General features: G+C 46.8%; 1 protein-coding gene across 1 annotated transcript in view; it reads right to left on the bottom strand.

Moving 5' to 3' along the window:
• LOC143012927 (ERC protein 2-like) overlaps positions 1–27,500 on the bottom strand; it is a 122,517-nt gene that overhangs the window by 22,185 nt on the left and 72,832 nt on the right. Inside the window, exons 16-18 of the mRNA XM_076166269.1 lie at positions 17,073–17,220; positions 12,154–12,315; positions 8,360–8,425 (exon numbers count right to left, since the gene is read on the bottom strand). Of these exons, the coding sequence (XP_076022384.1) occupies positions 8,399–8,425; positions 12,154–12,315; positions 17,073–17,220 (337 nt within the window). The 3' untranslated portion in view covers positions 8,360–8,398. The remainder of the gene's footprint in view (positions 1–8,359; positions 8,426–12,153; positions 12,316–17,072; positions 17,221–27,500) is intronic.

Below are 27,500 nucleotides of genomic sequence, written 5' to 3'. Positions count from 1 at the left end.
AAAGGGAGAGAGGGAGAGAAAGGAAGAGAGAGAGGGAGAAAGACTGAGAGACAGGACATCCTAGTAAAGTAACCTATTGATTTGTTAACGGGGATAACGGTCACATGCAGTGAGCTGTGAGGGACAAACAGCTACATCACTAATCTGCTTGTCTGAGCTGATCTAGTGAGAGAGAGAGAGAGAGAGAGAGAGAGAGAGAGAGAGAGAGAGAGAGAGAGATAGAGAGAGCGAGAGAGCGAGAGAGAGGCCACTCTGGCAACCAACTCTCTGATTTCACTGGAAAACACAACCTGGCTGAAAACACACAGCTCCGCCCAAGAAGCATTGAGCTTTGTTGGAGTAGCTTTAGCTTCCTTAAAGACCAGGAGTTCATACAGTTTTTTTTCAGTGTGAGGCCCAAAAGAAGCATTTACTCTTACGCCGTAAGACTCGCACAAGCTTTAAAACCTTTTACTACCCTCTGTCATACGGGCACCCTGCAGCAACCGGCCTGTGACCCAGTTTGGGGATTTGACGCCTATGTTCAATAAACATTGCGGGTTTGAATGGCCGATATTGAATATCAGCGACTGTATTTCTTGAGGAACGGGAGGCTACCGCAGCTAATTAAACAACGAGACGCGAGTCGGAGGGGTTGCTTCCGACGAGATGCGGACGACTTTTCGGGGGAAAGTGTTGGACTAGCGTGAGAAATGAAGTGCAGCCTGGTGTTATACGAGGCCTAATTAGTGGTCAGCCCTAATGTTGAGTGGCAGCCTGAGGGTTGTTGATGTTATTTTAGTAGCTGTGTGATAGCCCGTGTTATGAAGGATCTCCGCTGACTCGGCACCGAGACAACTTTCAACGGGAGGAAACAGGTAAATTCCTGTTAGTTTTCCCCTTCAATCCTACAAGGAGTGTCCTATGGCAGCTCTGGCATTTCTAGAATAGCGAAAGAAAATAGTGGAATTCCTTCTTCTATTACTTATTAAAATACATTTAGTGTTATTCCGCCGCCACAGTGTTTCCGCGGGTGTCAATCTTGATCATAAATGTTTGCTTTCTATTAGGCGATTTAAGTGTACTTGCGTCTGCGCATGTGTGTGTCGTGGCGTTTGAGTCAGGGGCATCAAACGCTCCGTAAGGCGCTGGGTGTGAGATCCTTTACACGGGCGCAGGAGCAGTACAATACAGGCAGTAATCGAGTGTCCCACATGGTAAACTCAGCAGGTGTGAGTCCTCTTGTTTGCCCACTGCAGCACCCTCAGCCACCATCATAGCACCCAAATATTGATCCGCCCCAGGCATAGGCCAAGTGTTTGATTGGCAGCCTAGGGGTGTGGCTTATGGAGGACTTACACAAGACCTGAGGCAATGTGGTATTTTTAGTGCGTGTGTGCGTGTGTGTGCGCGTGTGCGTGTGTGTGCGCGCGTGTGTGTGTGTGTGTGTGTGTGTGCGTGTGTGTGTGCGCGCGAGTTTGTGTGGGTTTGAGGGGGAGAGCACAGGAAGTCTGAGGAAAATAACAGGTTTAAAGTGAAAAGGCTGTGATCTCCTTTTCTCTGTTTCTAAATCCCCATACCTCCCTCCATCACTGCCTCTTTGTGGATGTTCAGACTTTCTCTTTGGGATGTAATCCAGCTTGAACAGCGGATCTGACCTCCAAAGCAACCCACTGAGAGTTCTCTTATACACAGTGATTTCTCTCTCCTACACACACAAACATACACACACACACACACACACACACGCACACTCACAAGTGCCTCCCCAGGTGCGAGTTTCTCCTGAGGGAAGAGCTTTTGTGTGCTGCCATCTCCATAAGCTCACAAAACACCCTTATAATCCTGCCAGGATCTCTCACTCTCTTTCTTTTTCATTTTCCATCCTTCACTCACACACAGACACACACACACACACGCATGCACGAGCACACATACAGCTGTAGAGGAAAAACTCACCCAAAGAATTCTAATCAATCAATTCGCTCATTTTGACCTTCCAACACAACATTTAGATCTACATTTCTAAACATCCCCGGGTCTCTGTCAAGCAGCCACAAAATTACTTGGACGCATTCTGTGGCAGCAGCGCCGACGAAGCGCCGGAGATAACCGATACAGCGTGAGAGAGCGAGAGAGAGAGCTTGAACAGGGAGAAAAACAGAGGGAGAGAGGTGAAGAATAGCGACAGCTTGAGGTGTACTGATTTATGACTGTGGGCTGACGGGAGCCATTTCTGCACAGAAGAGGAGTTTACAGACACAGACTGAATCACACTTGGCATGTCCAGACAGAGAGAGGGGAGGATAGGGTGCTCCACTAAAGGTATTTCACTTTATAAACACATCTACTAACCTTGAACATCTCAATTATAATTTACAATAATAATGACCACATATCCACACAATGTTAATATATCAACAAATCAGCAAAAGTCCATTTGCTTGGTTTAACGCCTCTCACCAAACTCACATTCAGATCGTGGGCCCCCGTCACATTCAGTGCTTATAATTATTATTTCAAATAGAAACTCCAAAGAGTTGGAAACACACAATGAAAGTGCCTTTGGTTCTGCAACATTTATAGCTACTGACACGTAGCGAGAATGTTAGAGAGGATGAACTCGATAGCCTTAAGCGTGTACAGTACGTCAACAGTTCCTCATGCTGAAGAGCAAGCCGTGAAGATGTCCAAGACCTCGTCCCAGGTGATGATGATGATGAGATGAGTCAACAGTGCCAGCTGAATCTTGACTCTCCTGAGACATGAGGAAAGTGAATCTGCTCCCCTGAAGACAGAACATACGCCGTCTAGCGTGGTTGTCTTTACGTTCCCAGAGCAGTCCACGTCTCAGCTTTGACCTATTTGTACGTGCAATATGGTGAGGAACCATTTCTCTCTACTTTCCAGCTTCTCTGTCTGAACCTTTCTCTGGTTGGAGAGGATTGGACAAGAGGGGTTTGCAGTCCAGCTTGAGTGCAGTGGGACTTAGACAACTGAGGATCAATGTTGCAGGTGGAAAGGTTTGCATGCAGTCAAGGTTGCTGCCCGGCAAGCTTGCAGAAGAAGTGTGAGAGAAAAGCTGTAGTAAAGCTGATTGGACGAGTTGTTGAGTTGGGTATGTGCTCTCATTCCTGTCGCTTCTTCAGTCAAGGGGTCTGTTATTTGTACTGAATTTAAGTATAAGTGTATGCAATTTCACTGGTTTGTGAGGGATCAGTCTTTAACCATCCTCCCCAGAGACGCTGCACAGTGTTAAAAGGAACCGTCCAGTGATGAATTCCTCTGCTTCTCAGTGGGAATTGCTTGTGGTTATTGAGGCTCTTTCAAAGAAGCTGTTTGAGCCTCAACGGGCAGATCTCCCTGAAGTTGTTTTCAATTTAGACGACATTGCTCTTTGGCTGAGTGATTTGTACGTCCTCTTGGTCTGCCAAAGCTATATAACATCCTTTAAGCGTCGGAGCACCAGGGGTTGATTTACAGAGATAGATGACAGGCTTGGTTGTTTGTCACTGTGTTGTTGGTGAGCTCCTTCCTGACAGAGGGGCGCCATACTGGTTTGTAATGGCATTTCGGAGGACTGTGTGCTGGCAGGCGGACGCCCTTTAATGGCTGTTCATGATTGGCCTCTCACTGCACCGCATGGCTCAGCTGCGGCTCTGTCAGAGAGATACAGTCATTGGGCGTGCTGCACGATATCGTGCAAGTAATGGGACGCGACGCAGCAGCCTGCTGTCGACAGCTTGGTGTCCGTCGGATCAAAGCAAAGCGGAATTCAACTCAACATATTCTGACACCGGCTCATTAAAGTGTGACAAAGCGGAGGTGAGGCAAGTGTGACTGTGTGTGTGAGTCGACACCGTGTCAACAGTCGGCATCATGCATGGTCTGACTGGTTACACTTAAGTCCCAACCTCCCATGCAGGCTGGTGGAAGCATTTAACACACTGACTGAATGTGTGCATGCAAATCCTCAAAGTGAGGATATGCAAAGGGATGCCCCCATTAGACCACTCTGTCTGTGATCATGGAACTCCAATTACAAAGCTTTACAGCCTTTGGCCTTTATGACTGCACTCTTGCGGCCTTGCATGAGTTTTCGTGTGTGTGTGGCCACGTCTCAGCGTGTGTAATGAGTGTGTTTTGGGCGGAGACAGACAGACAAAATCTGCCTTATGTTCCACACATCAGGTGTCTAAATGTCCTCTCCTTCATTCAACTTCAATAAAACCACAAAAAAACACATCATGAATAAACTCGTCTGTCTCGAAACGCTGCCAGTCGCTCCCTCCCTCCATTCCTTCCTCCCTCCATTCCTCCCTCCCTCCCTCCTCCCTCCACCTCCTGCTCCTTTGGGTGCTGGGACTGAAGAGGCCTCTCTGGATTCCGTCTGTCTACAGCTTGACACGCTGATAGTGACAAAGTAACTCTGTCATTGTTCTTCCATTACCTACTTAAAGGGACGGTGTGTGGCATTTTTAAACATCCATACATCATTGTCAAATAAATGGCGATAGCATAGTTCAAGTCCTCCAAACAAATGAAATACATCCATGTGATCTCATGCATCATTATTGCGTGACTTATTTTACTTATTTGTTTTATTTTTGGATTTCTTGCACCAGTTAGTAATTCCTCATGTATCTTTACACCCCATGTGTCCACATAAAGACACAGTGGAGTAGATACTAATTGCAGCACACTCGGATGTCAGTGCTCAGGTGTTACTGAGGTATTGACTTCTCTCCGCACTCGTGTTCAACTGGGTGGGACGACCTTTGACCTCACAGACTGATGACAGTGACAGCTGGCTGAGGGATGGCCTCGGTCAGACGCCTTCTCTGACCCCTCGTGCTCTGGTTCACTGGTCACCAAAGAGAACCGGCGCAGCGTGGGTATACATGTGCGTGGGTGTGTGTGTGTGTGTGTGTGAGAGAGGGCCCCAGACGCTGCACAAACACACACACACAAGCATTTTACGTACATATGCCTATACGTGCACATACACACAGAGGTAGAACTTAAGGTTTTTAGGTTCTCGCTTTTTTGAGGCAGCACAGAAGAACACTGACAGATAACCAGTGTAGGTTTAAATACTGAAAATACTGAATGTCAACACGCCATCATTGTCTTCTATGGTGAAGTGGTACATAAAGACTGATGCAGTAAAGCAAATGTTAAACTTTTTAATGCTGTGTAAATCTCTAACACAGTTTTCTTCAACTAATTTCAGGTCTGTGTGTGATTCAGGATTGGGAAATAAAATCATTTACTTCAGCTGACTCTTATATAATTGAGATGGGATGAGTTGGCATTTATCTTCCACTCATTAACGCTGACTGACTCATGCTGATTAACTCGGGACAGACGTTTCTTCGGGCTGTTGGTGAAACTCTGTGCCATGAGTTTTGTAGTGATTGTTGAGAGCAGTAATTGCTGTTTACACTGGCGAGCTGGCACGGCACACACAGCGGAAAAAGCGGCAGATCCGACTTCACCGATGAAGAAGCTTGTGGCAAACGTTTATCTGGAGGCCCATCTTTAATTAAAACTCCCAAATGTCAAGATGCTTTCATCGATCGGAAGATGAGAAAACATAAATAAGGCCATAGGTCAAATCAGCGTAGAATGACTGGTTTAAGAATCTCAGTTACTTGAGTTAAATCTGTGCTCCCTCATCTCTGCATGTATACACACATCAACAGGACACATGCAGACACACACAATGTAGAAACACAAACTTTGCATTCACTGCATACACAGCCTGGGCAAATGAAAGCCATCTTCTTGACTTGTTTTAACCTGAATGAGGCCTCACTCCTTCCTGCACTCACACTCACACACTCACACACACACACACACACACACACACACACACACACACACACACACACACACACACACACACACACACACACACAAACATATTTCTGTCCCCACTTGGAAAGCCTCTCAGCTTCTTTTCGCTTCATTCAGTACAAATAACTTCACGGTGGGATAAAAGCATAATGTTTCCAGAAAAACCTCCCTCCCCCCACTCTCCTTCACTCTTTTGGCCCCATGTTCTCCTTCACTTTTTCCTCCAACCCCCTTCTCTCACTTTCTGTCCAAAAGGACATTCTTATTTCATTAGAGGGGGGGTCTGGGAGGCCAAGAGGGTAAACAAAACCTCCGTAATCAACAGCAGGACGTACACAACCGCAACGGGCCAATCAGAGCCCGGTGTCCTCTTAGGACGGAACCACGGCTGACCAATCCAAATCAACACCTGGACACACCAGAAGTTCAACTTGCCAACTCAAACTCAGCACTTGGGTTTGTGTGGAATGCTAAATGTAGCCTGGAACCCAGAGTCAAGGTTATCCATATGAAACACCAATCAAAGCTAGTATGCATGACCGCAGAGACACCCATACACACACATACACACACATACACACACCCTCTTGCACACACTCCTGAGCACACACACACACACACCGCATATCCCCAGCTATTTGTCTATCGGTGCTGTCATCTCTGTTTGCTCATATTAGGGAGGGCTCACTCAGGGACAGGATATGGGGATTAGTACCGGCCTTATTGCGCTGTAGCTATACACACCGCTAAATGGCTCCCATCTGTTCTCCCATAGAGGACGGCTAATAAATGTTAGCTGCACTTGCGTTGCGCGCTGCCAGAATAACAGCAGCGGATAGATGAGCACCACTGATATCGCCAGCCACAACACCGCTCTGCGCTAAAGGCTAATGTGCCTGGCTTATTCTATTAGATTGGGATAAGAAGCATTAATGCACAGACACACACACATACACACACACACGCACACACACACGCACACACGCACACACACTATCCTGATATCTGATCGGAGATAGTTGCACGCCAGTTACAAGTCCTGTTTCCATCATTATAGGTTTACCTTGAAGGAATATACAGTATGTTACAGTACTGGGAGCTAAAAGCTGGGGAGAGAGGGAGTGATGGAAAAAGATGGAGAGATGGAAAGAGAGGGAGAAAGGGGGCAGTGTGGTCTGTTTCATTACGGTGAATCCTGACACTACTGCATTCTCAGCACACATGGACTGGATTAGAGGCTATGTGGGCTGCTCCCAGCACTATATAGCTCAGCAACACTCTCCTTCTTCCTCTCTTTCTTTCTTTCTTTCTTTCTTCTCTCATTCTCTCCTCACACACACACACACACACGGTGGCTAAACGCACACGCTTTGCGCACCGCAGAAAGACAAACTGTTAGCTCATACAAAAAGTTATACGACTCTTAATCCCAAAAAGCAGCAGTGGGGGCAAAGTGCACGACTACTAAGTCATTGAGGTTAGAGGCAGAATCTGCTTGTGATGGTCCACCTGTGGATTACTGGGGAAAAGAATGAGATGCACTGGAAACTATGAGCGTGCCACACCGCCTGGATCACTCCATCTTTCCCACATACACACACACTTACACACATACATTAATAAGCACCCCTCCTTTCTCACTTTCACCCTATTTTGCTATCCTTCTCATTCTCATCCTTGACGTTTATAATACAAATTTCTCTCTAGCGCGCACACAAACAAACAAACACACACACACACACACACACACACACACACACACACACACACACACACACGCACACCAAGCAGGAGCTCCATGTGCATGTGCTCCTTCCCCAATGTCTGCGTTCAAAGGCATCCTGAGTCTATGGGGGGCTTCGATATAAAACTCGTCGACACAGGAATTACTCTTTATGACTCTGCATTCTTCATTTTATGCTTTTTCGGTTTGTAACCGAAAGAAAAGCTTCACGGCTGTTCTGTGTTGTATTGTAATTAACCACACCGGTGCTCAACGGGGTGGGGTAGCGCGGTAAAAGTTTATGACGAGGGCGCGGCGAGAGAGACAGACTCGTCCATCTCTGGCTTTTCTCACTCTTGTCATTTTTATCACCTCGGGGCCCTGGTACGGTCTCTGAGGCCGCTAAGTGTATAGTTATGTCTAATACACACACACACGAACACACACAAAAACGTACTTCCAGTCTATGTCCGCACGCGAGCGCACAAAAGTACCAGCGCGTGGAGCCACGGTCGAAAAGGCAACGTAAACGTCTGAGCAAACCGAGGCTCTTTAGGCCAATGACATTCATAAGCAATGGTAAGAAGAGCCGGCCTCCATTACATTCTCCTCAATCAGAGCTGGGTAATAGTGTGGTTATTGCGGTGCCGTCACCACTCCCAGCTGACGGCTCCTCCAGTTGGCTGAGGGGGCCTATTGTTTGGAGATCGGGAAAATATCTGGCATGTAAGGCGTGCTAAAGTGGTGAGGGAGCACGTCGAGTGCGCATGTTAGGAGGCGACGCGGCATCAAACTTACTGTGCGTAACTGGATGCAGGGTTCCCACGGCAATGGCGATCACGCCCATATTCCCTCTTCGTCGTCCTGTGAGAGAAAACAAAAGAAAACATGCCATCAATGATTCATTTAAAACTAAAAACACTGTGTGTGCAAAGTCTCCGGTCCAATGATTATGTCTTTATAAAGACATTCTCAGTGCCTAAAGTACGGTACTCCATCGTAACCCCCTGTGGATTTTAATTGGAACAACCCTGTTCGTGGTCTTCATTCAGAAAAGCTGTGCAGTGATATCATAAAATGCCTTGCTCAGCGTGATTGTTAGTAACCAATAATGAAACACATGAGGGGTTTCCTTGGGGTTGAAGCTGTGCAGGCGAGAGTCCTGCTAACAGGAAGGCTAATTCACTCAGACACTAACATTACCATCGCTAGCACGGGCTGGCAGCTGACCATAGCCGAGTCCCTTGCCTGCATAATGCTAAACCGGCTCTCCGGCTATGCTAAGGCTACGCTGGAGCGAAATGAAAACCTAAGGGCCTTGGCTGTGCTCCACCGTGGCTCGGGTTGGACTGAGTGGTTGTGACAGGCTCGGTAAACTCGGTAGGCTACAGCTAAGCGGCTATACGCTACAGATATAATGGCCTTTCAATGGAACATGCTACATGCTAAGTGTGTAGCATGCTGTGAATGGCTGTGACAGGCCCTGTAAACAGAGCCAGGCCCATAACTGCTCATTCTGCCAGATTACACACACACACACACACACACACACACACACACACACACACACACACACACAGAGGCCAAATACCATGTGCTACTTCTCATAAACCTGAAGCAGGCAGCATGTTAAGGCGCAGGGGGGGAGAAAGAGAAACAACAAAAGGGAAAAGGTCGTGTAATTCTGACTCTGATAAACACTTTATGGCTGTTTTCTATTTCCCCCCCATAGGAGCTGCTGCCAAGTATCTGGCAACGGGACTGGCACGTTTAAATGAGAACAACATGAACACAACATGCCTGTCAAGCTGCACACACTCCACACTGAGACGCAGACCTGGGGTGCATCTCAGGAGGCTAACTCCACTTCCTGCCCTTGTCTCCTCTGATTAGATTTCACCTGTCCCTTGACTAATTCCATCACAGATTAAGGAGTGGACAGGGAGTATAGTTAGAGGATTGGGATGAACCCACTAACTGCAGCAATGAGCACTGAATGACATGCGGTTTGGCTCCTCGGGAGACCTTGGAGTGCACTCTCATGTTTGTGTGTTCACTATTCCGCTGCACGCATTTGCGCTCGCTCGCGTTGAGCGTGCCAGTCGGGTGTGTGCTCGTGGGATGTATGTGCCTAGGCGAGAGCGAATGTAAATGAAAAAAAAATCTGGATGTGGTCACTGTTATGTTATTCGTGGCACCAGCTGTATCTTGGAAAAGCATTGTGGTCTCCAGAGTGAACATGCAGACCCTCTTCATCATCATTATCATTATCATCATCAATCATCCTCCGAGTGATGTCCCTGGACCGAGCGCTGCACCGAACCGTTGGCCTGGCCACACTTGCACACACGGTTGCATTGAAACGGGAGAGAAGAAGGGAAAGAGGATTAAGCAAAGGATGCGAGGAAGACAGGCAAGGGAGAAGGGAAGCAAGTTTATGGGTTTATGATAGAGAAGAAATGGACAGCAAAAGAAGAAAAGTGTGCAAAATGGGGGACGGACAGAGTGGAGTGTTGGAGAAAAACAATTAGAGCAATTAATCACGTTAAGATGAAAGAGGAAGATGAAAGGAAATTTGAAGTCCTGTGTTTGGAAGGAAAACAGTCTTACCTCAGGCACTTCAGGGACATCAAGACTGTGTGACCTGACATCTCCCACACCGACAGCAGGGCATGCACGCGCACACACACACACACACACACACACACACACACACACACACACACACACACACACACACACACACACACACACACACACACGCGCGCGCGCGCGCGTAGTCACGGACACAGACACACCTTGGGGGCGCTGCTCTGACCTCTGCTGAACTTCCCCCTTGAGGTCAAAGTTCAGATATGAGGAAAAGCCATGGGGTGATCTGCTGACCTCTGTCAGCAGGTTCTGATGGCCGTTCTTCAGTGTGCTTAGAGAGAGCGACACACAGACAGCTTAGCTAAATAAACAGTTTCGCTAGAGACTGTGGGTGGAAGGGGAGGGCAAAGTCTTGATACACACTTTTAATTTGCACCCTTGCAAAGAAACAGTGGATTTAACTCTGCAGGCTCTCACATGTGCAGTGTCCTTAACATTTATGTACACTGTTTGAAATCGAAGAAGAACTTTATTTTTATTCTATCATCTAATCCCAACTTTTTATTTTTGAAATAGTTTGATATTATTCAATTTCCTAGCAAAACAACTTCAAAGTGTCTCCCTGTTCAGGATTTGTTTGCAAAGATTAAACACAATTAAATTAAATTAAATTATTAATTTTAATTATTATTAATTATTTCATTATTATATTTAATACACGTTCTACATTGCACTGTAAAAGTCTTTTAGTAGATGCATTAGAAGACACACACACACACGCACGCACGCACACACACATGCGCACACACACACACAAATCTCAGACAAATGAGTGAAAAATATGTCATACTGAGCCTCTCCCATATTTTTATGAATCAAAAACAAAGACCCTCCACCGGCGCCAGTGGGCTAAAACGGTATTAAACAAGTCACAATCAAGCCTTACCAAAGTGTGTGTGTGTGTGTGTATGTATGTGTGTGTTAGTGCGCTTGTATGCATGTGTGAGCATTTGGTAGGTATGCAGAAAAATACAGGGGGATCCCCGATGCATGTTTGCCTCCAATTTAGACGGCAGCTCCAGAAAACATTTACAAAGACGAGCAGAGTGTAATAGTGCATATCGAATGGAACAGATCTGGGTATTTACACTCAGGTGGAAATTCCCCTGTCTTCATCTTAACACCCCCAAAACATATATAACACGCACCCAAACTCACTTCATCTTCCGAGCTGGGAATTCCCCTCAATCACAGTCTCTTTGACAACAATAGAGCCATGATGAGTTTATACTGCACCCAAAGGACTCGCAGATATCAGCCACTGATGGACGGCTGGTGAAATCATCCCTCTTTGAAGATTACTTTCTTCCGTCGGCTATTTGATCCTGTTGCACTGAATCAACAAGCCTCTGCATCATCATGTTTGCGTCAACACGAGCAGATGCACCTTACAGCTACATAGCCGCCAAACACACACACATTCAGGCATGCACACAGTGATACACACCCTGGCCTGTGCAGATAACAACAACAGTTTGCTCTCATTTCGCTGTGTTCAAACACAGACTCATTGAATGTATACCCAAGGGCGTTTTGGATTCGATATTCTGTGAAAAGAAGCCTGTATGAAAGATGAATGATACATAAACTAACCTCATACACAAATCACGCCGCTTAAAAACACTCATTTGGCAGTTCTCCCCTTCAGGCTTCTTATCTAAATGATACGAACAAGTCTAAGCTTTCGGGAAGTTATGGAGTAAAGGCAGAGAGGCAAGGAGAAAATGAGGGGAAATTTTATCCTGCTGATTCCGACCACAAGTGACTGGTGGTTGGTATGACAGATATGAAATTGCATCAACTTTAAAAACTATGAAGATAGCCTCTCAAACTTGTCAACTTGTATAAACAAGCCCAAACTTCCAAGTCAAGTTGCTCTGTGTGTGCGTGTGTGTGTGTGTGTGCGTCTCTGCGTGTCTGTGTGTGTGTGTCATGCTGACCTGGTCCATTGGGGGCCGGTGGTTGGCGTGGGGGGGCCCTCTCGGTAGGCTGCGGTGGTGCATGTGCGGCGTGTGCACGTGGTGAGAATGGTGCGGGTGATGTTGCGGGTGGTGCGGCTCTTCCTCATAGTTGTCCGATATCATCTTCATTCTGCTCTGAGTCTGGAGAAAGAAGAGACATAAAATGGGGAATTTACGAGTAATTATAGCACACACATACACGCACACACGCACACACACACTGGATTATTTATTTCCCAACACTGTTTATTCCTTTCCCGAAAATTGTCAGAGGTTTTATGGAGGCTTAAAGTGATTAGGCAGCGGAGTGGCAGGACAGGGAAACTACACGCTGAAAGCCATCAAACATGAAAAAACAGCACGGCTAACAACATCTGACAGGTCATAAACTGAGCGAGCCGGAGCGCCTCGTTTAAATATCATAACTCTGTCAAATGTCATCCATATTACACATGATCATTTAATTGGTTTGGATCGATGCAGTGCTGGTAGGAACAGTTGGAGAGTGTTTTGCTTCCCGTAGCTCGAGGGTGAAGGCGTTCTGGCAGGCTGAAGCGAGCTCATTTTAGATGTCATTGATTAGAATTAAACTCAAATATGCATCTTTCTGTGGCTGAAAGTGAGTAGGAGTACTTTGGCTGTTGTTTCCGTGTGTGCATGTGTTTATGGAAGAAGCTGTCATACTGCCAACATCACTGCTTTGGGAGAGAGATAACAGCCGACATTGACAATCAGCCTTATTCTAGAGAGGCCAGCTGTCTGTGAGATAGACAGAGACAGAGTGGGTGCAGACATATTGACAAGCTGAGTTTTATCCCCTTCACTGCAGATACGTCCTGAGGGCGTACATGACTACATCAGCAAGAGGGGGGCTTTTGCACGCTTTCGCACGAGATGGCGAGGTTTCGAAAAGAACAAAATAACCCCACATCTCTCATCCAGAGTGATGTGGCTTTTCTCATTTAAATGAGAGTCAGACGGGGGAAAAGGGAGGAAGAGAGGAAAAAAGCCTGAGTCAGGCTGCAGGGATGGGAGGGATACGGTGTGTTACAGTAGTCACCAGCCCGGGGGACATCCCTGCTCCAGATGAGCCGCTGAGATAAGGGGGCCGGCCTAATGACTGAGGAAACGAGCCAGTCGGGATCACAGGAGAGGATGTGGCCGGCATTAAAGAGACTAGCAATTAGCTCCCCACTGGAGAGGAGCTACTTAGATAAGGTGAGAATACTGACACCGCCGTGAGAGGGAGAGAGGTAAGACAAAGTGTGAGGGATGGAGGCGGGCAAACACACACACACACACACACACACTCACGCTCACGCTCACACTCACACACTCACACTCACACTCACACTCACACTCACACACACACACACACACACACACACACACACACACACACACACACACACACACACACACACACACACACACACACACACACTGTAGTCGTGGTTAAAGCAAGGTATAAGAGAGTTAAAGGCTAGCCTGAGGTGTACGGCCCACTATGACCTCAGGTGTTGACACTAGCAGGTGTGACTGGGCGGAGCCGGCTGCAATGCAACAGTTACAGGGCTAACACCTGTCATTGAGGCCAGACAATTACTATCATATAACACAGCAGCTGATGAAACTACTGTAACAATGCGAATGCTGTAAGGCCGAAGGCACGCTCGTCTCTGATACGTGTCCTCATGACATCTGAGTACAGGGCACACAGGGTCACGGTTTGTTTGTGAGTTTGCACACAAAAGCATGTTTGTTTTAGTTCAGGTCACAAAGCACATTACACTGTGACATTTAATGTTAATAAAAGAAAAGAAAATTGCTAAAAATAAAGCAAGGATGTTTCAAGTTAGACACAAGAATGAGCAGGGAGTTAAAGGTGAACTTGCCCCACCAGCCTAAACACACACTCTTTAACAAATAAGAGATAATGCCTTAATATTCCTGTTCAACTTATCCGTGGAAATTCCTGAAAGTCATTTGTGGCCACGGGTCAAACAGGCTAATAGTGTTTAGATCATTGCTGTTAATCTAATAAGAACCATATTACAAATCCTATTCGTCTAATCACAACCATATTTGGTAGCAGAAGCGCCCAAAAGTCGTGAGTGTGCATGTGTGTGTGTGTGCGTGTGTGTGTGTGGAGTGCACGTATTTGGATATTTAATGACCTGAGCCACAAACACAAATGAATGAAGTGATGAATTGCTTCTGGAAGAATCCAACTGTGTGGTCAGGACAGCCCACATGTGGCCATCTAGTTTATTCAAACTCACAGACACACACACACACAGACACACACACACACACACACACACACACACACACACACGCGCACACAAGCCTACTCTGTTTTTGGTGCACATGCAAAGTATGTCTGCTTATGTGTGTCTGGAAGTGTGTACAGTAAGTGTACGCACATTAAATGTCTGCACGGTGGAATGTGTGTGTTTTAATTAGTGTTAATTAGTGGCTGTGCAGAGTAAACAGCTTGGTAATGGCCTCCGGGCCTGCATGTAGATCAAGCAGAGTCTCAACTAGACACAGGTGGAACTACAAGGCGGAAGGGCGATGAAAGGAGAGGAGTGGAGTGGAGAGAAACGGAGAGGAGAGGAAAGGAAAGGAGAGGAGAGAAAAGGAGAGGAGAGGAGAGGAGAAGAGAGGAGGAAGGAGTGCCTTATGAATTGGCATCTGTAACCATAACACATTTGTGCTATGCATGTGTGTGTGTGTGTATCAAAGTGCAGCTGCTGGTGTAAACATGGCACTGATGATCCCACCGCCGTGCTCACAGCTGCATCCAAAACCTCAATCCAAGCCGTCTGTAAATCACAAGCCTCTCCTGATTAGAGCGGGGCTGCCTTAACACATACAGACGCAGGAGGCTGAGACCAAAAAAAAAAAAAGGCCTTAAACAAACAAGCAGCTGCGCAATCTTCACAGAAACATATACATATTCCTTTAATCAGGTCTCTGTGTGAGCGTGGGCAACATTCCTGTGCGATCCCCTCAAAATCACTGAGGTGACCCAATGCTGAGCAGAGAGACAGTTTTACATGAGGCTGAGAGAGAGAGAGGAGAGGGAGAGAGAGAGCGAGAGAGCGAGAGAGCGAGAGAGCGAGAGAGCGAGAGAGAGAGGGAGAGAATAAGTCGCTTGTAGTGGCACACCTCTGAGAATTCCTAATTCATCTTTTCTCGGCTTCAAAGCAACACTGAGGTTTGGCCATCCATCACTAGGATGGGACCACTCGGAGAATTCCCACATGGAGACACATTTATTCCACACTCTCTCCTCAGGAAGTCTAAACACTCCACTTGTGTGTGTGTGGCTTGAGTTGGTGTGTGTGTCTTGGCTTGTATTGATGAAGGGCAATGCCTCAAAGGGTAGCAAACTCTCTGAAGAAAGGAAAAACCCAGTTTATCTTAGAGTGCCTGCTTTAGGCACACACACACATACACACCACATACCCACACACACACAGACACGACCTGGCACAGGCGGGATGTGGAGAGGTCAGACGGGGCACTGCTATCTGTAAATCTATCTGCTGTCTTCAGATCAGCTTTCTCCTGAGAGACTCTGAGTCCCATAATTCTTCGGCATTTCCTCGACGGTTTCCTTCCGCCATTGGCTGTGGAGAAGCAGCCTGTCCTAATATGTGTGTCAATGGGTCAGAGGACAGAGACGTCCAGATCGCCAATCTCCAAAGAGCTCAGTCTGTGGAGCAGATCCCTGTCTAGACTCTACATTTGTAAGTGGGCAATGTGTTCTCTGCTCCTCTCCTCTCCTCTCCTCTCCTCTCCTCTCCTTTCCTTTCCTTTCCTTTCCTTTCCTTTCCTTTCCTTTCCCTTCCTCTCCTCTCCTCTCCTCTCCTCTCCTCTCCTCTCCTCTCCTCTCCTCTCCTCTGTCCACAGCCTAAAGGGTGCATTTGTTGCAATTACAGCTCATCACATCATCAGGTGGACTGTAACTGCTGGTTAGCCAACGGGAAAACATGACGCATCCATTGGCGATAAACAGATAATAGGCCTTCCTTGAAATTCCTGAAACTGAATTGCACCCCCTAGGAACTGTTTACAGTTTACGAGACACGAACAAACACGCACGTGCACACACGCGCGCGCAGGTTTCGCACATAAATGTACGCACAGCCGTCGCATCTGTTGACTTTTAAATGCACTGCTGTTCCCAGAAGCCCCTGTGACTCAGGGGAGCGTATAGGTGGAGTCCCTGCAGCTCATTATCGTGAGCTCGTTTACTGATGTGGTCTGTACTGATCCTAATAACCTGCATATCTAAATCAGCCGGGGCTCTAGCTGTGTGCCAGGGTGTGTGTGTGTGTGTGTGATTGTACATCTCTGTTTGTCCAGGAGGCATCAGACAAAAACGATCAACGCTGACTCACCGATGATCTGAATACCGACATATGTCTGCGGTTGCACTGTTTCTAATAGCTCTGATTGCGACATGATTAGCAAGGGAACAGCTTCCCACGTGTGTCTATGCGCCTGGATTTTGGATGGCGGCTTCTGGTTCACTGGCTCGGCTTGTGATGACTGAACACAGGACCGGCGGTTTGAGGGCAGGGAAGTCTATTCTGTTTATTACCAGAAATTATTAACCTCTATCTGTTCCTGGTTATAAAGTTGAAAAGTCTGCCCACGAGCTTGTTTTTATGCAGACAACGCTTCGCCATCTGCAGAGGGTTTGAATTTGGAGTATTGCTTTGATTCGCAAAGCCGGGATTTGACCTAAACGTGACCGCAAGGCCAGGCTCCATTTGATTCATGTGCCGGGCAGTCAAAGCTCTTTGACCATTCTGGGCTGTAAATTTAAATGAGCCTTTATATGGACGTGTACACAGCTTGGTGGTAGCTTGTGATGGATCTACCTGCTGTTTGAGCTGGTGCATGAGACGGTCCTTCTCCCTCTTCAGAGCCATCACTTCCTCCTGGGCTTTCTTCCGTTTGGAGGAGGATAACTCCAGCAAGGCGATGTTAGCGTCCTTTTCACTGATGGCCGCCAGCAAGGCCTGCTGCCTGAAATGCCGGAAAAAAGAGAGACAAAAGGACGTACAAGAGGTCAGGAGGAATGTCGGACGAGTCATTAAGCGGAAAAGCACAGAGATCCCGTTTGATGGCATCCACATCCGCAGCTGTGAGCCATTGCACCTACACAAACACAGCTCATCAATCTACCCCCTCACTCATTCCAGTGTGGCGTAACCTCAGACAGAGAATCCACAGAAAAGAAGCAGACATCTTTGAAGTGGTTTGGGTAAGTAGTGCATTAGTGGTACCTCAGTGTGACTCATTGAGCGTAATGAGGCTTAATAGAGAAGACCGAGGAGGATATGACATATTTGCCCTGTCACCGCTGCTTACGACAGTGTCTGTGTGTGTGTTGCATGTGTGTGAGAGGGAGTGGGAAACAGATGACGGTAAACAGGTGCAGAGGGAACATACCTCCGAGATTTATCATACACACACGCAAACCAGACGTGCAGACCATATGCATTTACACCCACGGGCCACAAAAGAAAGACTTGCGTAAGAGCAGTCTGTGTCGTTGTGGGGGGCGGATTGGCGATGACTCTCCCCATCTTCAAACAGGATGTCATAAATCCGGTGTGGGACAAACACACATTCAGGCCAGCCACTCTTGTAAACACACTCGGAAGCACAAACATATTCTCACAGATACCCAAACACACACCTCCTCTACTTTGGCCATATTCCTATATCATGCAGTAAAATATGGAAAAAGTGAAAACAGAAGATGGATGCAAACACACTAACTTGCAGTTTCTAATGTTCCATCCTGGCACTCTCCATCTGTGTAAGTGGCATGTAGGCACTGCAGGTATTTTACATGGATAAACATAGAGTGGCTGAAGTCCAGACGCTTAAATCACATTGAACATCAGCAGGGCGTTAAAGCTGTGTGGTGAAGTGTGGAGGTACGCGAGGTGAGGGGTGCAGGAGGACGAGGAAGGAGGGGGCATTCAAAATACACTTTGGGCTCAATTAAAAAATTGACCTGCATTGGAGTGTTTTCATTCCATGATTTAACTCCCTGAAGAAATAACTCAATTGCAAAAATAAACACAGTGAACTCAGAATAAAGTCTCGCTGGCCTGGGACTGCACATTTTTAGTGTTTTTAGTACAATTATCTGCGCACAGCATCTGGATTCTGGATTCTCCCATTCAAGGCCATTAATAGGCCTCTGTGTGTTTGTGTTTGTGTGCTTGTGTGTGCAAACATGGGTGTTCTGACATGGACTGGAGCGCCTAATCACATCATTAATCATAGAGCGGGACCGACATGACACTTTTCGTCTCCCCACACCTCCACTGTTATTCCATTTAACGCTTACTGTAACACACACACACACACACACACACACACACACACACACACACACACACACACACACACACACACACACACACACACATTGGGCCTCTGAAAGCAAGAGCATTGGAGTGTAATAAAATAAAATAAAATAAAATAAAATAAAATAAAATAAAATAAAATAGAGTTAAGTATTCGTATTGTTATTATTTATAATACTCAATAAAAATAGGATAAATATTGAGTCATTCTAACCCCAGTCTGCAGCCCCGACCAAAGAAACCAGATGATGAACACTCCAGGTAATCCGGCCTCCATTATTTTATCTGTAGCTACATTAAATAGTGTGAAGTAGTGATACAGATACAGAGTCATATATGGGCAAGGAATGCGGCACCATGTTCATAAACACCGCATCAGATTAACGGCCCTAACAAACTCACACGATGGCCGTCTTTACGTCACACTGACATGTAAACTATAACATCTGACCACATCCCTACAGTCTCATACCCATAATTTCCCTTATGGCCTTCAGAAACTTGGGAATGTCTGACTGTTCGTGTCTGTATTTAACTGTAAATACACAAAGAATAATCACACAATCACGAAAATATTTGTGCGTTTGAGTGCAGGTCCCATATGGAGGGATAAGTGTGTGGGGTTAAAGGTTACAGGCTCTACCCCCGCCCCTGTTTTGACCTTAAAGGTAGGTTTATCTTATCTGTGAGCGCATCTGAAAAAGCCAAACAAAGATCCATCTCCCCTCTGCCACCTCTGAGTCACCTCATAAAAGATTACAGCTCCCCCATGCAGCAAATCCATTCGTGACAGATGTGTTTGTAATTGCTGGTCTGTACACATGGGTGTGGTTGTCCTCAAACCAAGTTTTGTGAAAAAAAGAATCCTCCCACAGCACACAGGTATTTGCTGTGCAGCTGAACGTGCAGCTTTTACAGATCACGCAGACTTCACATGCAAGCAGCGCTGCAAAAGAGTTATGTCGTCTTTTTACGACCAAAACGAATGCTGCTGTCTTTGACTGAATGATACGGCTGCCACATCCATCTCAGCATCTGTGTTCCTTTGCTCAGGTACAGACTTCACGACTAAACGTTTTAATGCTCGGCCCTGGAACGGACTGAATAACCCTCTGTACCAAAAGTGGCTGCTATGCTTCGACAAAACTAAATCACTTCCAGTCAGTTAATTAACACAACAGATTGCGGCGCTGTCTCCCTGTGGGTGCTCCCACAGTGGGACTGCAGGAGGCGGCTGAGTGATGTCTTCCTAAAACAATAAAAAAAGGGGCATTATTATGATTAGCCAGCCAGTAAACTTTGTCTCCCACGTCGTCAATCAGTGTGTTTGTGGTGTGTGTGTGCGTGTGTGTATGTGTATGTGCTGATTAGTACTACTAACACTCTTTGAACCTGAACCACACTGGAGTATTTAATCACATTTAATTTGAGTGGCCATTTGGCCTTCGATGAAGAACGTACTAGCAATGAACATGAATCTACCAGACAGGATTCATCTATCAGAAATACGCTCACACACACACACACACACACAAAAAGACAAATGCTGTATCTGCCGGCCGATCTTGAGTGGGTGAACTCTCTCTCTTCCCTCCCTCTCGTTTCACTCCCTGCTTAGCTTAAACTTGGCTTGTCCTGGACAAACAAAGGATTATCTTTATTTCCTGTCAGATTGAAAAGGTGACAATGCAATGGGGTTTTTTCGTGAAAAACTTGCGATCGGTCTTTATAAACGTCAGACCCAGTGCACCGAAAAGGCATAAGGCACTCCAATAAAACGGACAAAGAAACACAAAGGATCAGACTTTGATTTTAACTTTTTTTATCAGTTGTGTATTTTGGCTCTTCATTGTGACAAACTTCTTCTCACATGAACAGCTGTGAACGCATCTATGGTCTGGTGCCTCATTTGGAGATGTTTCGGAGGCCAGGCGAGGCTCTGCAGCTCTGCACAGGGTGGACTGATGTCTCATTTATAAAGGGTTAAATTTTCAGCTCTGCTACAACATATGATTCCAATTGAACCTTCATGGTTCCTGAGACATATTGAGACATTCGAAGCAGCAGAGGTGGGAGATGGATGGCTAAAGTACATGACCATGAGATGAGAGGTGAGGGTGGCGGGGGTAAAGGGGGGTAAGGGGAGGGGAGGGGAGGGGAGGGGGGGTGGAGGTCAGGGGAGAAGAGACGGCAAGAAAGAGTGGAGGAATAGAGGGAGAGGCGAAGAGGAAGGGATGAGAGGGATGAGAAACGAGGAGAGAAGACTTTGATGAAGACGTCTCAGAGGTGGGGCTGCATGTTAGAGCACCATGACATCACGGGACAGATAGGAGACGCTGGCGAAGAAGAGACAGATTTCTGGGTGACAAGAGGCTAAGCTGGGGTCAAGAGTGTGCATAAACACGCACGCGTCCCCGCTAACCAAAAGCGGAGGAGAGAGGGTGCCGAGCCGTGAGAGCGGAGGGAAAGTGCGGAGAAGCCGGCGGGTCAAAGACGTGAGAGATTCAAAAATGATAAACAACAGAGGGGAGAAAAAAGCGAGAGATGGCGAGAGACGAAGGTAAAAAAGTATGTGTTTGACAAGGCTGACCAGCACCTGCGCCGCACAGGAGAGGGGCGAGGGAAGAGAGGGACCGAGAGGAAGGCAAGAAAGGAGCAAAGGTAAAGATTTAGGAGTCCCAGCCTCCCCTAAATCAGCTCAGCGCACTCCATGTTGTTATTCCTAGGCGTCACGGTTGAGGGATATGTGTTTATAATTTGTGTTATGACTTACTTGAAATTATGAGTGTGGAGAGTCAGTGGGACAGAAACAGATGCGTCCTCGCGATGCCCGAGGGAACCATCAATACTGTCTGCCCTTAAGTGAGTGTGTGTGTGTGTGTGTGTGCGCGTCGGCCTGTCTATGCACACATTTCCACTTTCATGTTCTCATGTGCATGTGTGATGTATTTTGTAAGCCCCGGACATGGGGAGCCTACTAATATTGGTTCCCAGAACATCCATTACGAGTTCCTCTAGTTTGTGATCATGCCTGTCCGACACTTAACCGTCCGGCTCTGCAGAAACATTCCACCAGGCACTTTTTTTTTGGCCTCGATAGTGAGCGTGATGATGAAGGTGCAGCGCATATGGACGTAGGGCCCCCGGTCTAGGAGGTAGCAGAAGAGGCCTGTGGCGAGAGCAAGCAGAGGACATGAGAATGGGGCATGGTTGAGTGACTCTGATATTAACGGCTTTGGAACACGTTGTTTTTAAAGGCAGAGGAGGTAGGGAACATGTCCGTTTCCAACAAAAAGCTTCATTTGGTGAGTTTACAGTGAGGCCAACCGTGATGGTAAATCTGCGCTTGGACTCTAAACGCGCCTTGAACGCGCTTTTACGAGTTGGTAAATTAATAGCCACCTTAGACGGGGTTAGCACTATGCTAATCTCTGCCAAAACGCCCAATTACCAAATTTCAACTGGGTGCGTTTGCCATCAAATACCTTCATCTGTAAACCGGGATTCAACCTCTCCTCCCTCCTCCCACCGTAATGCAGATAATATTGTTGCATGCCTGTGTTGTTTGTGCGTACGTCAACCTCAATCTTCCTTCCGAGCAGCTTTACATTAGACATTACATGCTAATCCTGAGCTTCAAGCAAGAATGCTAAACCTCACATGCTAACCTTGAGCCGCGCTCCCCGGGAAGACTCCATGACGGCAGATGGCTCCTCCAGAACTGGGCCAGGTTGTGTGTGTTTTCACTTCGCTAATAAAATATACAACCCACTTACTCCGCTCACCCCCCCACTCCCACACTAGAGGTCCGACGGGTGGGTGTGGGGGGGTTGTGGTCTAATTGAAAGAGTATGTATCAGTTTTACAGCAACAAGAGGGAAAATACGAGGGGACAAAAATCAACAAATCTGCCAAAACTAGCCAAATGTTTAGAGTGGGAGCAGGGATGAGGAGAGATGGCTGACCGCTCCCAGAGATGAGCAGGACCAGACGGCCACTGCTGCATTCCAACGAGAGGGAGAGAGAGGGAGAGAGAGGGAGAGAGAGAGGGAGAGAGAGAAAGAGAGAGAGAGAGAGAGAGAGAGAGAGAGAGAGAGAGAGAGAGGGAGGGGGAGAGAGGGAGGGGGAGAGACCAGGTGTTTCTGTGTATGTGTGTATAAGAGTAGATAGAGTATATTAGTATAGAGAGTATATCCAGTGAGTAGTTAAATCTTTATGCCTCAAAAAGTTAAATTCCACCATTAGAATTGTAACTTTTTGTATTAAATTGTACAAAGTAAAATAATGTGATTATTGCATCAATCTAAAATAGGGAATTAGACACTGGGTTTGCACTGTAAATGTACCAAATTACATTCATGATGTTAAAATACAATAATAACAATCAACAAATTAATGGTACAAAATAACAAATTGAAGATACAAGCAAGACAACAATTTTGTTTTTAAAGAGAGGAGAGTGCAAAATTCACACACATGCTGAAAATACTTAAATACCTTGAAATTGTACTTGACACAAGACTGCAGCTTAAATCAGTGCACACTCACACAAACAGTGTGTGTGACTCTAGCGCTCGACCCCATTGCGTCACCTCCTGAGGAGCAGCGAGGGGTCAGGGTGCTCCTGTTGTTGTAAAAACAGCAGAGATAAATAAACGCGCCTTAGTGGGAAGCGTTGGCGGTCAGACGGCGATGATGTCACTGACACCCTGTCCCCATGTGGACGACCTTGAATGTCTCCACGTATATATATGTCTTATATGTTTGTTTGTGCGGCCTGCTGGGTGCATATTGATTCACCCCAGCATTTCCCCTGGAACCAACACAATCCGTATCTGATGAGTCAAATCAAAGCCCACCTACAAAGCCTGGAGCCACCCGGCGGGCTGCGACCCCAAACCACCAGGGACACTCACAGCAGCCGAGCAGGGTTTCCATCCTGTTGAAGGGGAGGTTTGTTCTCCATCTTCATCACTGCTCAGCTGACTGACAGTGTCTCCCCAAGGCACAAGAAGGAAAGAAGGGGGGGTGTACAGTACCACACACACACACAGTCGCACATATATACAGCAGCTGGGTTGTTTAAGGCTCCCTGTCATCTGAGAGAGAGGGGTGAGGGTCACATTGAGTAACACTGGCCGAGTCACACTACTGTAAGAACACACACAAATGTGCGTGCACATACACACACACATACACTTGGGGAGAGGGAGGAAGAGAGAGGGAAACGTACACACATATGCAGCGTGTTAAGAAAGAGTGCTAAGGTCTCAGTGTAAACATTGATGAGTTATGTCCCCCCCCTTTCCCCCAGAACCCCCCCCCCCCCCCCTCGTCTCTGCCACACACACCCCGACCCCTACCCGTTTTGATATCAGAGAGGTGAAAACCGGGCGTCATTCCACTCACAGGCTCCATCAAACAAAAACTGAATGAGATGACGGAACAAATGTGAGTTTCTCGAGCCACCAGCTGTTGCTGCTGTTCGGACGCTCATCCTACACACACAGGCACGGGCACACATACACGCACGCACACACACACCTTTTCCTCTTTGCTCCTATGTGAATGCTGTTAGATTAGGGGAATAACTCAAATCAAACACACCACACATGAAGGGAGGGGGTGGAGTATAAATAGTTCCCTCCTTGCAGCCCGTCTAGCTCTCTGGAGGATTACAGTGAGTCTGTGGGTAATGTAAACTCAAACATACCGGGAGGAAACCTACCACCTTCTGCGTTGCGTCATTTAACAATGAAAGCTCTCCGCCGGCTGTGTGCGCGCGTTAATGTTGCCCCTCTGCAACACAGCTAGGACACAAGGGGTTCTGGGGACAGGAGGGTTTCTTTATTTCCCTCACTCCCTCTCTCCTCCATTTCTTCAGCTAATCAAAGAGAGGAGGAGGGCAGCATCCCCTCCGCCTGGGACTTGGACCCCTCTATCATTCTGGATTTGGCTCGGCCGTGCCCTGTACTCACTCACAGGAGTGGGGCTAAATATTAAGTTCAGGGAGGTTATGCAAACACGTCGAAACAGCCATCCTTGGCCTAAGTATTACCCTGAACCCTTCAATTACCCGCCTTGCTTTCCTCTCTCCCCATTCCTCCTGCCTTTCCTGTCCTCCGCACGGGTCCTCTCTCTATCCCTCTCTCTCTCTCTTTCTGTCTCTCTCTCTCTCTCCGGTCATCTAACTGCAGCCCTGGAAAGACGGCGCGCACTGGTGATGTGAGGCCAAAAAGCCTTAAAATATCAAGGGGCAAAGAGTACAACACGGTGGCGCGCTTTAACATACACACACACACACACACACAATACACACACACACATACACACAAACTGATGAAAGACGGGTCCAGAAAAACAGTGGGAGTGAGTACCCCTGGTGTATTTTCTCTGTGTTCCAAATGTAGGGCCTGGCGGTGGACCACAGCTGAACCACAGCCGACATGCGGTGGAATGGGAGGCCACCACACTCACTTCCCTTAAAGGAGCCATAGACACACTCACACACACACATACTCACGGAAACACACACTTATACATACACACAAATTCAGCAATTTCCTGGATAGCACTGTCATGACGATTGGAGTCCATGTTTAAAAAGCGGTTTGAGGCGAAGGGGACAGTTCTGTACGGGCCGTTTCCCACAATGCTTTGCCAGACAATTACACAACCCAATTAATGTGGTTACTACTAGAGCAGTTAGGATTTTACTCTGTTATAGTTAAACGTGTGTGTGTGTGTGTGTGTGTTTGTGCTGCTTTGGCCTGTATTACTGTCGGAATTATAGCTTTCCTTGGAGCTTGGAGCGGCTGATTTCCCGTCAGCGTGTAAAGGACGTGCAAGGTCACACAAGCGTTTACCCCCACACACTCCATCAGATATTTCCACTGGCGGGACACGTTAGCCCGAGGCCTGGACAAGCCCGAAGAACTACAAGACCCACAACGTGCTGCGAACGTTCTGACCCGACGCTGAACCTGCCAGACAGAAACCCAAGTGGCGGTAAAATTGCTTATTCTTCACAGCTTGTGTGTGTGTGTGTGTGTGTGTGTGAGTGTGAGTACAATATATGGTGATAAAACAACCGAAAAGCACAGTTATTTTCTCTTTTCTAACACATTAAAATACACACAGAATGCACACACCGCACACACACATACACACATCTGCTAATGTTTAGCAATCTTCTGATTCCTTGGCTAATAGTTTTCTTTTAATGAAGGGTGGTAAAAAGTAAAAAATGTGCTTTGCGTGGAGGCTGTTTTCTTTACAGTCTGCCACACAAAACACACACTCACACACACACTACTCACTTAGGCACACTTAAGCAGCACAGTTGTAAAATACATGATGATGGGAGAGTTTGAGATACAGACAGACAGAAAGACACACAGACACACACACACACACACACATATATACAGAAACGCTCACACACAGGGCTAAGTGAGGGTGCTGATTAGAGGAGTAGCAGCCAGGTCTGGACAGGTCTGCTGTATATTTAGACAGATCAGTGAGGATCAGTGGATCAAAGAGTAACATGATTACTACCTGGGCCTTCTGATAAAAAACCTCACTATTATCTCCTTGTCAATACATAGAGAGCACACACACACAAAGAGAGAGAGAGAGAGAAAGAGAGAGAGAGAGAGACTCTTCCATCCATGTGTCCCTGCATAGGAAAAACCATGCAGTTACATGCACTGGCACACACAAACACACAAACACACAAACACACACACACACACACACACACACACACACACACACACACACACACACACACACACACACACACACACACACACACACACACACACCGCTCTATAATCTGTGTAATTTGTACGTTGACGCTGGTGTAGACAGATACATGCCTCCGCCGTGTCGTAGCGGTTTGCCGGCGTCGTCACACAGAGACGTACCGCCCTGCTGCAGCAAACAAATGCGTGTGAATCACAATGGCTTCCGCTCCTATTGTGGAATGTGGAGTGTGTATGTGTGTGTGCGCGTGCGCATGCGTGTGCGAGGCCGGAAGCTGTCAGGTACGGAAGCACGTCACACATACACATGCGTGCAAATGTAGTTACAAAACGGCGAGTGTGTGTGAGCCTTGTTATTACGGAGGCAAAGAGGAAGATGAAGACGCGTTAACCCTTTGACCTATTAAACCCTGATTTCAGATTTTCCTATCAGATCCAGCAGGGCTGTGATACTGGCGCTGTTTGAGTCTCTGATTTCACAAACGTACATAAACACGGTAAAGTGATATGTGCACGGTGTGTGTACGTGGAAACATAGACTTGAAACGCGATAGACGCTCGGCCTCGACCTCGTGCACACCTGCGCCTGAATTCCGGCGTACATCTGGTTTTTAATAACGAGATCAGTGGGAGTCGTGCAGTCAGATGCTGCTGACAGAGCCTCTGATCAGCCATATAGATAACACACACACACACACACACACACACACACACACACACGCAGCCAAGCCATCTCCTTTTACAGATTAAATCACAGTTATTTTAATAATGCCTTCCACTCATTCTTATAGCTTCCTATGGTTCTAGAGCATTCATAATGTGTGTGTGTGTGTGTGTGTGTGTGTGTGTGTGTGTGTGTAGGTGTAGGTGTGTGTGTAATGACATGTTGCTCTGCATTAAGATGCACATTGTTGACTTTGCATGTTACTTGGAGGCAAACGCACACACACACACACACACACACTCTAAGGATGATTGATATAAATAGATTTGACTTCATTTTTTAACACGATAAACATTCACACACATCTCCAGAAACCACAGTCAGTAGTCATAATAGTCCAATCTGCTCCAGGAAAACCTTTTTTTATTAACCATCTTTTATCGCCGTGGCAATCAGATACTTAAAGAACACCAGGTGACCTTGACATAGTGT

Source organism: Genypterus blacodes, unplaced genomic scaffold (assembly GCF_046128005.1).
Source record: "Genypterus blacodes isolate CSIRO-AG114 ecotype Tasmania unplaced genomic scaffold, CSIRO-AGI_Gbla_v1 ptg000156l_1, whole genome shotgun sequence".
Lineage (NCBI taxonomy): Eukaryota > Metazoa > Chordata > Actinopteri > Ophidiiformes > Ophidiidae > Genypterus > Genypterus blacodes.
The sequence above is the reverse complement of the archived record's forward strand: the minus strand, read 5'-3'. Positions and strand labels throughout refer to the sequence as shown.